Source organism: Balaenoptera physalus, assembly GCF_965194825.1.
Source record: "Balaenoptera physalus genome assembly, chromosome: 17".
Lineage (NCBI taxonomy): Eukaryota > Metazoa > Chordata > Mammalia > Artiodactyla > Balaenopteridae > Balaenoptera > Balaenoptera physalus.
In genome coordinates this window covers 12,175,220-12,191,465 of record NC_138895.1, presented here as the reverse complement: position 1 = coordinate 12,191,465, position 16,246 = coordinate 12,175,220, and the positions used below count along the sequence as shown (strand labels likewise).

The 16,246-nt window shown below is 37.8% G+C and overlaps 1 protein-coding gene across 2 annotated transcripts in view; it reads left to right on the top strand.

Annotated features, from left to right (window-relative positions):
• LOC309646918 (uncharacterized protein) overlaps positions 1-16,246 on the top strand; it is a 366,785-nt gene that overhangs the window by 223,350 nt on the left and 127,189 nt on the right. The window contains exon 5 of one of the 2 annotated variants that reach the window (XM_082433760.1): positions 14,337-15,095. The exons of the other annotated variant lie outside the window; for it this stretch is intronic. Within the exon in view, the coding sequence (XP_082289886.1) occupies positions 14,337-14,358 (22 nt within the window). The 3' untranslated portion in view covers positions 14,359-15,095. Of the gene's footprint in view, positions 1-14,336; positions 15,096-16,246 lie in introns of those variants that run through there. 2 annotated transcript variants of the gene reach the window in all.

The window sequence follows — 16,246 nt, the reverse complement described above, 5'->3', positions numbered from 1 at the left end:
CCAGCTCAGTCAGCCTGCCTGGACCGCTAGCCCATGGCTGTTACCACAGGTGTGAGCCAGGCAGGGCACCAAGTAGGGCCTGGAAGAAAGGAGGCCCCACTAGGGGAAATGGGAAACATCAAAGAGGAGCTGGGCTATCTCCAGAGTTAATGCCTGGGGCAGATTTTACCAGGCGCCCTAAAAGAAATCTAGATGCGGAATCCGAGGCCATCCCAGCAGGTCGGCACAACTGAAAGGAAAACCAGCAGTGTTGAGAAAAGCGTTTTAGCTCCCTACAAAAAACTTTCCTTCCAGATTAGATCAAGACTTATTTGTACCTGAAAGCAGAAGTGATTAGATGATTTCTTACAGCATTCGTCATCAATCTATGATATCATATGAAAAAAGGATGAAAATTTATTCTCAGGGGAGGATGAATGACAGACGTGTGGATTTGAAAACTATTCTTTTAATGCTCTATAAATCTTATAGGCTCTTTAAGCCTTTCAATATTTAAGATGTTATAATTTTCCCATTTGAGAAAACAGAAAAGAAGCAGTGAGATGATTTTAAATGTGCCTTGAAAATACCATAGAAAAATCACCGAAATGTTATTCTCTAATGTATTTTCTTTAGGTTCTTCTCAATTAATTTTTCCATTTCTATTTGAATAGGAATATGACAGAATTTTCACAAGTATGATTAAGTAATATGTAAAATCTAATTCATAACAGACCATTAAGCTAGGAAAACCAACACTTCTTTTGCAGCAGTCTCTCTAGATAAATATTACAGCTTTAATGATCCTTAGAACACTAAATTAGAAAAATCATGGAACTTCAACTGTACCTAATATTTTCATTTCCTAGGAGATTTGACCTCCTGACAAGTTAAAGCTTTCCTTTCCTTTTATTTCTCCTTTGTAATTGTGACACTCTCGACAGTTTTCTCATGTTCATTGTCCTGGTGATGTCACATCTTCCATGGCAACGCTTTGTCAGTCTATTGTAAATAAGCTACAAAATTCTTGGTTGTATTTTTTTTTTTAATTATATAGTTCCTTAAAATGTCAGATATTATATCTGTTTATTTTCCCCCAAAATTGAATGAAATATTGGGGGTGGGATACTTTAAAATATGAGCAGAAAATGAAATTTAGGCCAAACTGGGAAGGTCAGATAACATGCTAGAGATTTGAGTAATCAGCACTAAGATTATGTAACAACAATGCTTTCCTCTCTGGCCCTTCACACTTGATGTTTATGAACCCAGGCTTAGTTAAATGTCACCCAAGGAGGTAAACGGCAACAATGACTTTTGAAAATGAGCTTTTGAATAATGCCATTATTTTAAGAAAGAGGATCTGAAATTGCAACCACACAAATATATATTTACCTATCAACAGGACTGGAAAGTAACATGCAAAAATGAAAAGAATTGGAGCGTCAGGGGTGAGAGAGTAATTTTTTTTTTTCAAAAAAGTTTTTAATCTCATTGTTCTCTCAGCATTTCCATAACAATGATTTGACTCATGGGTGCATCGTTTGGTTAAAAAAAGAGAATCATGTAGTCTGGCTTTGCTGCCTGCGACCTCTCAACCCGGTGCATCTGGAAGCCAACAAGACAGTAGCTGTGCTCTCAAAGGAAAGACTAAATCTGGGAATTTATTTCCATACCTCACTGTGAGGGAAGCAATAACAGAAATCATTTTATAAGCTTAACACCTCTCAAGACAAAGGGCTAGACAATAAACAGCTGAGTCCTCTCCCCCAACCTGCTCCAGAGGTTTCTTTTATTTCTTAGCTCTGAAAGAGAAAGCTTGTCCCACTCCTAGTGACAGCTATCTATGACAGAAGCCATGTGGACCTTAATTCCAAGTTTTAGAGAGTCATCTACAAATTCAAGGATTTTGTGAGACTTTGATAAAATAATAAATTATCAATTTCATTCTTTAATGGTTAGAAAAGAGAGGACAGCACTGAAGTAAAAATGGCATCATACCACCTTAATAAAGCATTTGTCTAATTCTGAATTTAAAAACAGCATTCATCTAAATGCTTAATTGTTATAATGAAGAGTTAAGACTTGAGACGGGAATGATATCTGTGTTTAAAACATATTTAATGAATTAACAGAACCTTGACATCACAAAAGATTCAGAGTTGGGTGTATAGTTTGCCTTTCAAGTCTTGTCTGTTTCTGGAACACTTCTGATGATTTTATCTCTTGTTAAGATGATATACTTAGAGCAGCAGTGCTTTTGAGTTTCCTTTCTCTTATTCTTTCCATCTTCTCTCCTTTTTCTGTCCCACTGTCTTCCTTCCTTCCTTCCTTTCTATCTTTGTATCTATCTATCTATCTATTTATCATGGTTTTCCCAAGTATCTCTTCTCTGTTTTCCTGAGGGACCAGAAAATTGGATTCATGCTATGGCTTTGTTAGCAGTTAAAGTCTGTGACAGGGAGAAACTTTCATTAAAGCTGGGACTTGTCAGATCTGACTTTATCCTTTACAGTTTCTTTTTTTTAAATTGAGATATAATTGACATATAACATTGTATTAGTTTCAGGTGTACAACATAGTCATTCAGTATTTGTATACATTGCAAAATGATCACAATGAGTCTGGTTAACACTGGTCACCGTAAATAGTTACATTTTTTTCTTGTGATAAGAACTTTCAAGGTCTACTCTCGGGAGTTCCCTGGCGGTCCAATGGTTAGGACTCTGCCCTTCCACTGCAGGGGGCATGGGTTCGATCCCTGGTTGGGGAACTAAGATCCTGCATGCGGCACAATGTGGCCCCCCCCCAAAAAAAATCTACTCTCTTAGCTACTGTCAAATATGCAGTACAGTATTATTAACTGTAATACTGTAGTCACCATGCTGTACATTACATTCCCATGACTTATTTATTTTATAACTGGAAATGTGTACCTTTCAACCTGTTCACCTAGTTCTTCTGCCTTCCACCCCCTGCCTCTGGCAACCAGTCTGTTCTCTTTATCTATGATCTATGACCCCCCCTTTTCTTTTCAGATTTCACATATAAGTGAGATCATATGGTGTTTGTCTTTATCTGACATTTTCACTTAGCATAATGCCCTCTACGTCCATCCGTGTTGTCACAAATGGGAAGATTTCCTTCTTTTTATGGCTGAGTAATATTCCATTGTGTGTATACACACACGCACGTGCACACACACGCACACACACACACACCCCACATCTTCTTTATCCATTTATATGTTAGTAGACACTTATGTTGTTTCCATGTCTTGGCTATTGTAAGTAATATTGCAGTGAACATGGGGGTGCAGATATCTTTTTGAATTAGTGTTTTTACTTTCTTTGGATAAACACCCAGAAGTAGAATTGTTGGGTCATATGGTAGTTCTACTTTTAATTTTTTGAGGAACCTGCATACTGTTTTCCATAGCAATTACTCTTGTAGAGACTAGATCTCCCAAAGATCTTCTAAGGTAGGATGCCAGGCCAGAACTTCTTTGCAAAAGCATATATAAGGACAAATACACAAAAGAGTTTTGAGTTCCATGTATGAAAAATATCACATAAATAATAGACTGAAATTTCTCTTAGCAGCCTTTGATACTCAGTATTCCAGTCTAAGCCATCTATTTCCTTTCTCTTTTACTTTAATAAGTAACAAAATGAAAGCTAAATAGTCCTAAGATGTCTATCATTATTCTACATGCTCTAATTTTTGAGTTGATATAAACTAGTAAGAAAACTGTAAGCTTTTTTAAATTGATAAACAGAAGATATGGAAGAAAAGTTGGGGGAGGGTCTGTAGGAAAGGGCCTCAGGAAAAGAAAAAAATAGAGAAAATTAGATGAGTAAATAAATCATCTACAGGGTAAGGAAAAGGAAATTTTCTAAAAGGGAGAAATAATGAGAAGCTGATGACAGAACAATTGAAGGCTGATTACCCCTTATAGGAAAGAAGTTGCTTCTGGCATGATGCTGAAAAAGCAGTAACTATGCTCATAAGAGTCAACAGATTCTCTTTCATAGAGTTATAGTCGACCCTCAGTATCCGCAAGGGTTTAGTTCCAGGACCCGCCTGATAGCAAAATCCTCAGATGCTCAAGTCCCTTATATCAAATGGCTGTATTATCGTCAGCCCTCATATCTGCTGGCTTCTCATCCAGGGATTCCAGATGTGGAGGGCCAACTGTATCTTGTTGTAACTCGAAATATCCTAACTTTTGATGAGTGAGAATTTGCTTTTCCTTGGGATAATAGCTTCTTTAAGGCTGATTAATAGAATGGACAATTTCAATGGCTTTTCATTTTCTACTAAAATAATTAATTTTATGACACTGAATTCTATTTCAAAAGCAATAAGCCCAAGTGATTCAAATACCATCTTCAATGCATAATAATTTTTTAATGGAATTTCTGCCCAAAATACTTAACTGGCTAAAATGTAAATGAAATCAGGAAAGTAAAACTCACGAAATCAAAACAAAGTGCATTCTGGAAGTAGAGACAGAAATAATAACCTTTCCCACCAAACCAAAACAAAACCAAACCCTCTCTGAAAGAAACTTTATGTTGAAGGCCACCAAAACATGGATCTGGCAAATCAGCAGTTGGAATGGAATCCCAAGGGTTGAGAGGAGATTATTCTTGAGAATTTTGCTGTGCCATTTCTAGAAGGTTTCATTTGGAAAGACAGTGTCTAAAGTACACCAATCTTCACTGCTTTACTCGAATTTAGAGTTAAAGGCAGTCTGATGAAAACAGATGCCTTGATCTGCCACAATAATCTTAATGACTGTTATCAACAATACCACAACTCTCTCCTTGAAGCAAAAAGGAAACCAGTTTGGCTTGCAGTGTAGGTCTTATGGATATCTTCGGGTCAGAACTGAACACTGCAAGGTCACAATGCAGTAGCCAGACATGTGTTTCTAAGCAGTGTAGCTTAGAAAGACAACCAGTATTGTTAAGAGTGTTTTATGTCTAATTTTTAAAATGTTAGAGAATGCCCTGTGTGGTCTTGGGCAGTTCACTAACCCTCTTTGAGGCTTGTTTTCTCATCTGTAAAATGTGAATAAAAATACCTACTTCACTGGGTGGTTGTGAGAAATAAATGAGATAGTATTTACGAAGCACTTAACAAAGTACTGAGTACATAGAAATGACTTCAGTAAATGGGTAACTTCACTATGTAATAATCAAACTTGACCTATCCAGCCTTGCAGAGACTGTCCTCTGATAATAGTTTTTGAGCAGATGACCGCTGTAAGTCAGGAAGGGAATTCCAGAGAGCAGAACCAGGATTTTGCTGGGAAAGCAAAAGATCTGATTGGAATAACATAGCAGAGGCAGCCATACTTGGGCAAGAGCAAGAAAAAGATGGAAGGAAAAACTCATCATGAATATTTTCAGAACTCATAATTAGTTTTTGCTAAGAGATGCTGGACATACTCTGGATTTTGATTATAGATTTCGGGGAATTCTTAAAGCTGGAGGGGAACTTAAAGAGATCATTTCTCCAAACTTATTTTACAGATGAGGAAACTGAGGGCTAGACAGATGAAGAACTCTTCTGAAACTACATGATCAGTTAATGACCACAGTGGGTTTCAGAACTGCCAACTTTGATTTTAGTGTTTTTTCCATGACTTAATACCCTTTGTCACATAAAAGTGAACAAGACTTCATGAGAGGTTTGGACAGGTGCATTAGGGTCGTTTGCACCCAAAGGCAATGGTGTCATTAGCATAAGGAGAACAGAGGAAGAAATTTGGGCAGGGAAGATGATCATTTCCACTGTAGATTTAGTGAGTTTAAGGTTTAAAGAGGCAACTTGGTGCAGAAATCTCACAGGCAGTCAGAAATAAGGGGCTGAAACTTGAGAGAACCATAGGACTGAAGATGGGAATGGAGATTTTGGAGTCACGTTCATAGAGGTGAGAGAGAGTTGAAGCAGTGGAGAGATGGCTGTGGTGGAGAGATATGTGTATCTGAGTGTGTGAATCTACACTCTTGTCAGTAGTGTAGACTGACAAGAGAATAGGGTCCAGGAGAGATCTTTGGAGAACATCTGTATTTAGGGGTCCGGAGAGATCATTTATGTACACAATAAATAAAATCATACCATGCAGAAATGGGAGTGCCTTAAGAGAAGTACAGACGGTCTTACAGGACCTCCTAAGAGAGAGTTTGCTTCCAGCTGAGAATTCAGGAAAGGCTTCATTGAAGATGGATATTTAAACTGCATCAGATGATATGTGGGATTCGAACTTGGGGAACCTGGGTGGGCTGGGTGGGAAGGAATGGGTCCTCAATTCAGAGAGACTAGCATGAGCAAAGACGTGTAGACAAAAGGGCAAGGCACTTGTGGGAACAGAAGTTTAGAAATGCTAGAATGAGGGCTGTGAGGATACCAGTAACTCCAAAGACTCCAAGTCATGTGAGTTGTGCATAAGCCAGAGCATTCTCTCCCCTCACTGCCATTTCTGGCCACTTGTTTTCCAGAACAATTGGCATGTTTTTTCACTGATAACTTTTATTCATGCCGTGCAAACATTTTTATTTCTACTTCTCTGAGAATTTTCGTCATTGCTGCATTTGTTAATAAGTCTGAACAGCGTGATTTCACTTAAACGTGATAGAGTGCGGGAGGGGCGTCTGGGGGTTATTTGTCAGGTGAAACTCTCCACAGATTAAGGAAAACATTTATTCCAGTTATCTCTTTCATGAGACTGAACTTTGTCTAAAGTAAAAGCAACTTGTTTCTTGTGGTTCCAGAGGTATTTTTATTTATTTATTTAATTTATTTATTTTTGGCTGCGTTGGGTCTTCGTTCCTGCGCACGGGCTTTCTCTAGTTGCGGCGAGCGGGGGCTACTCTTCGTTGCAGTGTGTGGGCTTCTCATTGCGGTGGCTTCTCTTGTTGCGGAGCACGGGCTCTAGGCGCGCGGGCTTCAGTAGTTGTGGCTCGCGGGCTCTAGAGCGCAGGCTCAGTAGTTGTGGCCCATGGCTTAGTTGCTCCGTGGCATGTGGGATCTTCCTGGACCAGGGCTCGAACCCTTGTCCCTGAATTGGCAGGCGGATTCTTAACCACTGTGCCACCAGGGAAGTCCTGTTGCCCATTTTTAAACTGAGTTGTTTGTCCTGGGAAAATTTTTTTAAAGTTTTGACCTTGGATCATTTCATTTTCTAGAGTCAATGACCATTATTACTAATTATATTCACTTATTTCCAAATGAACAAATTTCACTTTAAACTTAACTGAATTTTGAATACTGACTCCTTTCACTCTAAGAATTGTGAAGTTTTACTAATTCTTAGACAATGTGAGATTTCTAAATACTGTAAGTAGAAGAATTATTTTGGTTGCATTTAAAAATTGATTTGATACTGCTAATATATACATAATATTTTGCTATACCTTGTAAATTTTTAATTATATAAGTTGTTTACCTAAAAAAAATTAATGCTGAGATTTTTCAATAGTGGTTTCATTTTTATTCCTCAACTTTACAGTTATTTTGTTTTTGAGCTGTGAATAAGATGTTCTAAATGGATGTTAACTGGTTTATTCAGAAACTCTGGCTAGCATCTGCTCTAAAGAAGTTCACGGGCGGACTTTCCTGGTGGTCCAGTGGTTAGGACTCTGCACTTTCACTGCCGAGGGCCCAGGTTCAATCCTGGGTCGGGGAACTAAGATCCCACAAGCTGCATGGCGTGGCCAAAAAAAAGGAAGTTCAGTGGATGTGGAAGAACCCCATGATTCTGTGATTTTTAGCTTGAAAAGGGGATGATGTTTGTTGGCTTAGATGGTTGTCTATAAATAACCACCATCTCTCTTTCAGGCTATTTAAAAGCTGTTCAACTGATCTCCTTGCTTCCACTTTTTATCTAGAAACCATTGTCTACAGAGCACCCAGAGAGATCTTTATAACATACAAATCAGAGAATGTCACTTCTCTGGTTAAACAAAACAAAACAATAAAACATTCCAGTGGCTTCCCGTCACACTTAGAATAATATCCAAATCCTTAACCAGGCCTATCAGAGCCTACATTGATTTGGTCTCATCTCCCTTCCCTGCTTCTCGATCACTGTATTCCCTCGACATCGGCCTTACTCATGTGCCGGGTGTTTGTACTGTTTCCCTCTATCAAGAAAGTTCTTCTGTACCCACTGATCCTTGCCTAGCTTACTTCCTTACTTCATTCAGGACTCAGATGTCATCTTCTCAATGATACCTTCCATAAACTTCTAAATACCACTTTCTAATACACTTCCCTGTTTTATATTTCTTCACAGCACCTAAAACTAGCTTGTTACGTGATGCTATGTGTTTATTTGTTTACCACTCTTCTCCATTAGAGTTTTCACTTCATTCAGACAGGGACCTTTCTCTGTCTTATTTTATCTCTAGTGACTAGAGGAGGGCTTAACACATAGTAGTCACTCAACGACTATTTAATGAATAAACAAATGAATGAACAAACTGGAATTGAAAAAATTTTAAAGGACTCTTTCCCTCACCCCAGGTATTATAATTTTGATAAAAGCCCTGAATATTTTTTTTTTTGGACATCTTGCTTTATTTATTTATTTATTTATTTGGCTGCATCAGGTCTTAGTTGCAGCGCATGGGCTCTTCGTTGCAGCATGTGGACTTCTCTCTACTTGTGGCATGCAGGCTCCGTAGCTGCAGCACGCAGGCTGTAGAGCACACAAGCATAGTTGTCCCACGGCATGTGGGATCTTAATTTCCCCCACCAGGGATTGAACCTGTGTCCCCTGCACTGGAAGGCGGATTCTTAACCACTGGACCACCAGGGAAGTCCCAGCCCTGAATATTTGTTTCCTAGGACTGCCGTTCAAAGTTTCACAAACTGGGTGGCTAATGGTAAATTTTATGTTATGCTGTATAACCTGGGTGGCTTAAAACAAGAGAAATTTATTCTCTCACAGTTCTGGAGACCAGAAGTTCAAAATCAAGGTGTCTGCAGGGTTGGTTCCTTCTCAGTGCTCTGAGGGAGACTCTGTTCCATGTCTCCGTGCTAGTCTCTGGTGACAGCCAGTGATCCTTGGCTTGTAGATGCATCTGTCCAGTCTCTGCCTCCACCTTCACGTGTTTGGCTTCTTATGAAAACACCCGTCATAATGGATTATGGGCCCATCCTAATTCACTGTGACCTCATCTTAATTTAACTAACTGTATCTCTAATGACCTTATTTCCAAATAAGGTCACATTCTGAGATACTGCGGGTTAGGATCTCAATGTATCTTTTTTTTGTGGGGGGAAGGGGTGGGGAGGAGCTGACATAATTCAACCCATAACACCCTGTAACCAACTGCTTTAAGATCTTCAATATCTCATTACTTGAGTTATCTCATTATTTTTAAGAAGATATTGGACCCTAAGACAAGACACTGGAATTAAAAGTATAGGAAATGTAAATAACACCAGTGGTTTCTTTAAATCTGTTACTATTTCATATAAAAATGACAGTTAACAAGTTCAGAGATACTTATTAGTTGGATAAAATGTTTAGTAATCAATTTTCAGGTCCACTTTAAAAGAGTTTGCTGTTTTGGGGACTTCCCTGGTGGCACAGTGGTTAAGAATCCGCCTGCCAATGCAGGGGACATGGGTTCAAGCCCTGCTCTGGGAAGATCCCAGATGCTGCAGAGCAACTAAGCCCCGTGCGCCACAACTACTGAGCCTGAGCTCTAGAGCCACAGCTACTGAGCCTGCGTGCCACAACTACTGCAGCCTGCACACCTAGAGCCTATGCGCCACAACAAGAGAAGCCACCGCAATGAGAAGCCCGTGCACCGCAACAAACAGTAGCCCCCGCTCACTGCAACTAGAGAAAAGCCCATGCACAGCAATGAAGACCCAACGCAGGCAAAAATTAAAAAAAAAATTTTTTTTTAATTAAAAAAAAAAAGTTTGCTGTTTTGAATAATGTTCACTCTGTTCAACATTTTACATTATTATTGTGCAGGGTGTGAAGGAAAAGGGCCCTATCCTTTATAACTATGCTTCTCCAGAGATAGCAGGAGAGAAGGGTATTTTAAAAAACAGAAAGTAAATCTCAGGCAGGCGTACACTTAAATATTTATAACTAGAGACCAAAATTCGTGCTTCACATTTGCCAGTTCTCCCACGTCCCTTAATTGAACAGATGGGTTTTATACTGTGCCCTAAAAAAACAAACAAAAAAAACCCCAGCTAACTTGATTAGTTTTTTTTTAACCTCAAGTGTGGAAATGTACTTAGAAGAATTGACCCTCTGTCAAACATCTCCCGCTCCAGTTCAGATACACAGAAGTTGAGTAACAGGATTGTATTAGTTTCCTTAGGCTGCCGTAACAAATTACCATAAACTGGGTGACTTAGAAAAACAGAAACGTATTCTCTCATAGTTCTGGAGGATTGAAGTCCAAAATCAAGATGTTGGCAACGCCATGCTCCCTCTGAAGGCTCTAGAAGAGAATTTGTTTCATTCCTTTCTCTTAGCTTCTCGTGGTCGCTGGCAGTCCTTGATGTTCCTTGGCTTGTAGACTTAACACTCCAATCTCAGTCTCTGTCTTCACATGGCTTTCTTCCCTGTGTTTATGTGGGCCTCCAAATCCCCCTCTTCTTATAAGGACACCAGTTGTCGGGTGTCAGGCCCACCCTAATCCCATATGACCTTATCTTAACTTGATTACATCTGCAAAGACCCTATTTCCAAATAAGGTCATAAGTACCAGAAGTTAGGACTTAAACATATCTTTTGGCGAACACAGTTGAACTCACTATAATTATTTTAATTTTCTTTAATAAATTTATTTATTTATTTATTTTTGGCTGCATTGGGTCTTTGTTGCTGCACACGGGCTTTCTCTAGTTGAGGCGAGCAGGGGCTACTCTTCATTGCAGAGCACAGGCTTCTCATTGCAGTGGCTTCTCTTGTTGCAGAACATGCGCTCTAGGCATGTGGGCTTTAGAAGTTGTGGCACGTGGGCTCAGTAGTTGTGGCTCACGGGCTCTAGAGTGCAGGCTCAGTAGTTGTGGCTCACGGGCTTAGTTGCTCAGCGGCATGTGGGATCTTCCTGGACCAGGGCTTGAACCCGTGTCCCCTGCATCAGCAGGCAGATTCTTAACCACTGGGTCACCAGGGAAGCCCTATTTTAATTTTTTAATGAGAAAAATAATACATAGTTTTTAGAGTTCAATAGTTCTACTATATTATAATAAACCTAGGAGCGTCTTGTTCCATCTCAATATTCTACCAGTTCCTGCTCTGCTGAGGCAAGAATGTTCACTCTTTTAAATTGCTCCTAACAATATTTAGCTCCATATTATTAACTCACATCCCAATTTTAGATATTATCTATTAATAGATATTATTGGTGTTTTTCTTTTTGGAGGGAGGAGTCTCTCTACTGTTTATGTTTCTTGTTTGTTTTTGTTTTTTCTGTTGTCTCTCATTTTATGATATTTATTCAAATTCTGGTAATGCTTGATTGTTCTTTCACATTTAAGAATGAGACACTGATAATGCTATTTGTAACTCCATGTATATGGGTAGGACTTACCTTAGATTTATGTGTGGACCCACTTATTTGGTTGGAACACTCCAAACTGATAGAACCTGTAAAACTTTTGCCTTTGATAGGTTCACTTTCTAAAAGAGAAATCGTCCAACCCCTTGCCTCAAGGATATTAACGTGGCTGTCAACAAGTAGACAGGTTCTCATTTATTCCACTGCTTTCCATGTGGTACTCTAACCCCACTCTCAGTTCTGCCTGGTGAACCCACATCCAGAGCCTGTTTGGTTCAATCTATCCAATCTTCTGCTGAGGTGAAGGAGAGCACAAGGTTGTGGAGGAGATCTGGGGTTCTAACCACTTGTTTTAAAGAACTTCAGTTGATCTCTCTCTTTTTCAGCCCACTTACATCCTTGCCTTCCAAAACAGCTAGGGCCTCTAATTTCTGCAGTTATTCCGGGTCTTTGCAGCAGGAATTGGCTGGATATAGACCTCCCCATTTGTAAGCTTAGGTTTTAGCTTTCTGTTCTGCCAAGACGAGTACAACTTGTCCATTCCCTTTCAGTTTCTAGAAGACAAACTTGTCAGTTTTCACTTCCCCTTCTTTTCTCTTTGTCTTTCTGGGTTTATGCCTTATTTTCTTCCTTCAGTGTCATTTAGTTAGGGTTTGGGGAGGGAACAATGATGGATGCATGTATGTAGTCTGCTGTGTTTAGCCAGATGTCCTCTGACTGATTATTCATTAGTGTACCACCAAGAAAGGTGCCTGTCAATTAGTGTTGAGCTACTAAATAGTCTAGAGCAACCAACCCTCAGGTGAAAATTTCCTTCAATTGTCTTTTATTTCATTAAACATTCATCATTGCATTTTAAACATTTTATTTTTATTCATAGTTTATATTTTTAACAAATGAATTTTTGTTACAAAATAACATGTTTATCTTAGAAAACTTGGCAAATAGACTTGATCAAGAAAACATTTTAAAAGAAAAGGAAAAACCATAATCCAACCACTTCTAACATTTGGGGGATGTACCTTGGGGACTATTTGGAGGGAGTATACAGAGCTTACTTTATAAGCATTATTAAGTAGAGAAATTGAATTAATAATTTTAAATCCTCCATAAAGAAAAATCCAGGTCCAGATAGTTTCACTGGTGAATCCTATCAGATATTTATGTAAAAAATGATACCACTTGTATGCAAAATCTTTTAGAAAATAGAAGAGTAAGGTTTATTTCCCAGCTCATTTTATGAGACCAACATTACCTTAAACCCAAAGCCAAACAAAGTTAAAAAAAAAAAAAAAGAAAGAAAACTATAAGCCAGAGAGAGCAGAGCATATATTATTTTTAACATTTTAACCTACCTGGGGCTGCCTGAAGGACTGGTCTCTGCTTTGTCTAACTTGGATTTCAAGCAGGAAGAAGCAGTAAATGCTGCTCAGGAAAATTAAAGGGAGACTGGCCCACAGATACTTGGAGTAAGAGATTATGGGTAGAGGCCCCAAAAAGAGACACTTTGGGATATTAAGACTATTAAAAGCAGCTGTATACACAGGGAAATCAAAAAAGTCAAACACAGCCCCAAGCAAGATGCACGTGCAGTAAAGACCTTATGATTTCTCCTTGGACTGATCCCAAAGCTTAGAACCGAGGGTCAGATAATTAGTGACACATTTCCCTGGCACAGGACCAGTCTACAAAGTCTGAGATAGGTGGCTATTTTTTAAATGTCCAGTGATCAACAATTAAATATCACAAGACATAAAAAGAAACAGGAAAACATGACCCACTCAAAGGAAGAAAATGAAGTGGCAGAAACCAGCCCTGAAAAAAACACAGGCATCATACTTAACAAAGACTTTGAAACAACTGTTTTTAAATATATGCAAGTTGCTAAGGGACAACACAGACAAACAACTAAAGGAAATAGGAAAATAATATATGAACAAAATGAAAATATCAATGAAGAGGTAGAAATTATAAAATGAAACCAATAGAAATTCTGAAACTGAAAAATGCAATAACTGAATTGAAAAAAATAACCAGAATTGTTCAGTAGCAGACTTGAGCAGGCAGAAGAAAGAGTCAGCAAACTTCAAGATAGGATATTTGAAGTCATCAAGTCTCAGAAGCAGAAAGAAAAAAGGTTGAAGAAAAGTGAACAGAGTCTAAGGGAATCAAGTGGACCAATACCTGTATTACAGGAGTCCTTGAAGTAGAAGAGAGAGAGAAAGAGGCAGAGAGGTTACTTGAAGAAATAATGGCAGAAAACTTTTCAAGTTTGTGGAAACATGAATCTACAAATCCAAGATCAATGGACTCCACTATGATAAAAGAGACCCACACTGAGACACATTATAGTCAAACTGTTGAAAGACAAAGACAAAGAGAAAATTTTGAAAGCAACAAGAGAAAAGTGATTCCTGATATATTAATACAAGAGATCTTCATTAAGATTATCCCCCAGTTTCTCAAAAGAAGGCTTGAAGTCCAGAAGGCAGTAAGATGATGTTTAAGGTGCTGAAAGAAAAAAAACTGCCAACCAAAAATTCTACATTTGGCAGAATCGTCCTTCAAAATTTAGAGAGGAATTAAAACGTTCCAAGATAAGTGAAAGCCGAGGGAGTTCATTCCATTAGACTTGTCCTATAAGAAATGCTAAAAGCAGTCCTTCAAATTGAAATGAAAGGACACTAGACAATAACTTGAAGCCATATGAAGATATAAAGATCTCCAGTAAAGATAAATACATGGACAAATATAAAAAACAGTATTATTGTAATTTTGGTTTGTAACTACACTTTCCATTTTCTACAGGATTTTGAAGACAAATACCTAAAAAAATAAGTATTAATTTATGTTAACTGGTACACAATACATAAAGCTAAAACTTGTGACATCAATAACATAAAGTGGGAGGAGAGCTGTAAAAGAGTACAGTTTTTATAGTGATGGCAGTTAAGTTGGTATCAATTCAAAATTAATTGTTACAATTTTAGGATGATATATGTAATCCCCATTGTAACCACAAAGAAAATATCTAATGAGAATGGAATCCAAACATGCCACTATGTAAAAATCAATTAAACACAAAGGAAGGCAGTTTTAGAGGAAATGGGGGTCCAAAGAACCATAAGACATGGAAAACAAATAACAAAATGACAAAGTAAGTTCTTTCCTATCAATAATTACTATAAATGTAAATGGATTGAAATTCCCAAACAAAAGGTATAGATTTGCAGAATAAACTTTAAAAAACATGATCCAACTATATGATATCTATAAGATACTCACTTTAGCTCTAAGAGAATGCACAGGTTGAAAGTGAAAGGATAGGAGAAGATATTCTATGCAAATAATAAACAAAAGAGAGCTGGGTGGCTATATCAATATTAGACAAAATCGTTTTTTTATTGAAGTATAGTTGATTTACAGCATTTCAGGTGTACAGCAAAGTGATTCTTTTTCAGATTCTTTTCCATTGTAGCTTATTACAAGATATTGACTATAGTTCCTTGTGCTATACAGTAGGTCCTTGTTGCATATCTATTGGGTTGGCCAAAAATTTCATTCGGGTTTTTCTGTAACATGAAAAACCCAGATGAAATTTTTGGCAACCCAGTGTTTTATACTTAATAATGTGTATCTGTTAATCCCAAATTCCTAATTTATCCCTGCCCCCTCCTTTCCCCTTTGGTAACCACAAGTTTGTTTTCTGTGTCTGTGAGTCTATTTCTATTTTGTAAATAAGTTACTTTGTATCATTTTTTAGATTTCACATATAAATATCAGTTAATATTTGTCTTTGTCTGATTTACTTCACTCAGTGTGATAATCTCTGGGTCCATCCATGTTGCTGCAAATGGCATTATTTCATTCTTTTTTTATGGCTGAGCAGTATTCCATTGTTTATGTATACCACATCTTCCTTATCCATTCATCTGTCAGTGCACATTTAGGTTGCTGCCATGTCTTGGCTATTGTAAATAGTGATGTTATGAACATTGGGGTGCATGTATCTTTTTGAACTAGAGTTTTCATCTTTTCTAGATATATGCCCAGACATATAATCCCAGGAGTGGGATTGCTGGATCATACAGTAGTTCTATTTTTTTTTTTTTTTTAAGAAAACTAATACTGTTCTCCATAGTGGCTGCAGCAATTTACATTCCCACCAACAGTGTAGGAGGATTCCCTTTTCTCCACACCCTCTCCAGCATTTCTTATTTGTAGACTTTTTGGTGATGGTAGACAAAATAGTCTTTAGGACAAAAACTGTTATGAGACAAAGAAGAACATTGATATCACTATTAAAGAGACAATTCACCAAGAGGATATAACAATTACAAATATGTATCCATCAGACATCAGAGATCCAAGTTATATGAAGTAAACATTAACAGAACTGAAGGGGAAAATAGACAGTTCCACAGTAATACCAGGAGACTTCAATACCCCATTTTCTTTTCTTTTTTAAAAAATTTTTAATTGAAGTATAGTTCATTTACAATATTGTGTTAGTTTCTGATGTTCAGCAAAGTGATTCAGATATATATATATATATATATATATCTTTTTAAATATTCTTTTCTATTATGGTTTATTATAGGATATTGAATATATGTCCCTGTACTGTACAGTAGGACCTTGTTGTTTATCTATTGTATATATAGTAGTTTGTATCTGCTAATCCCAAACTCCTAATTTATCCCTCCCCCACCCCCTTT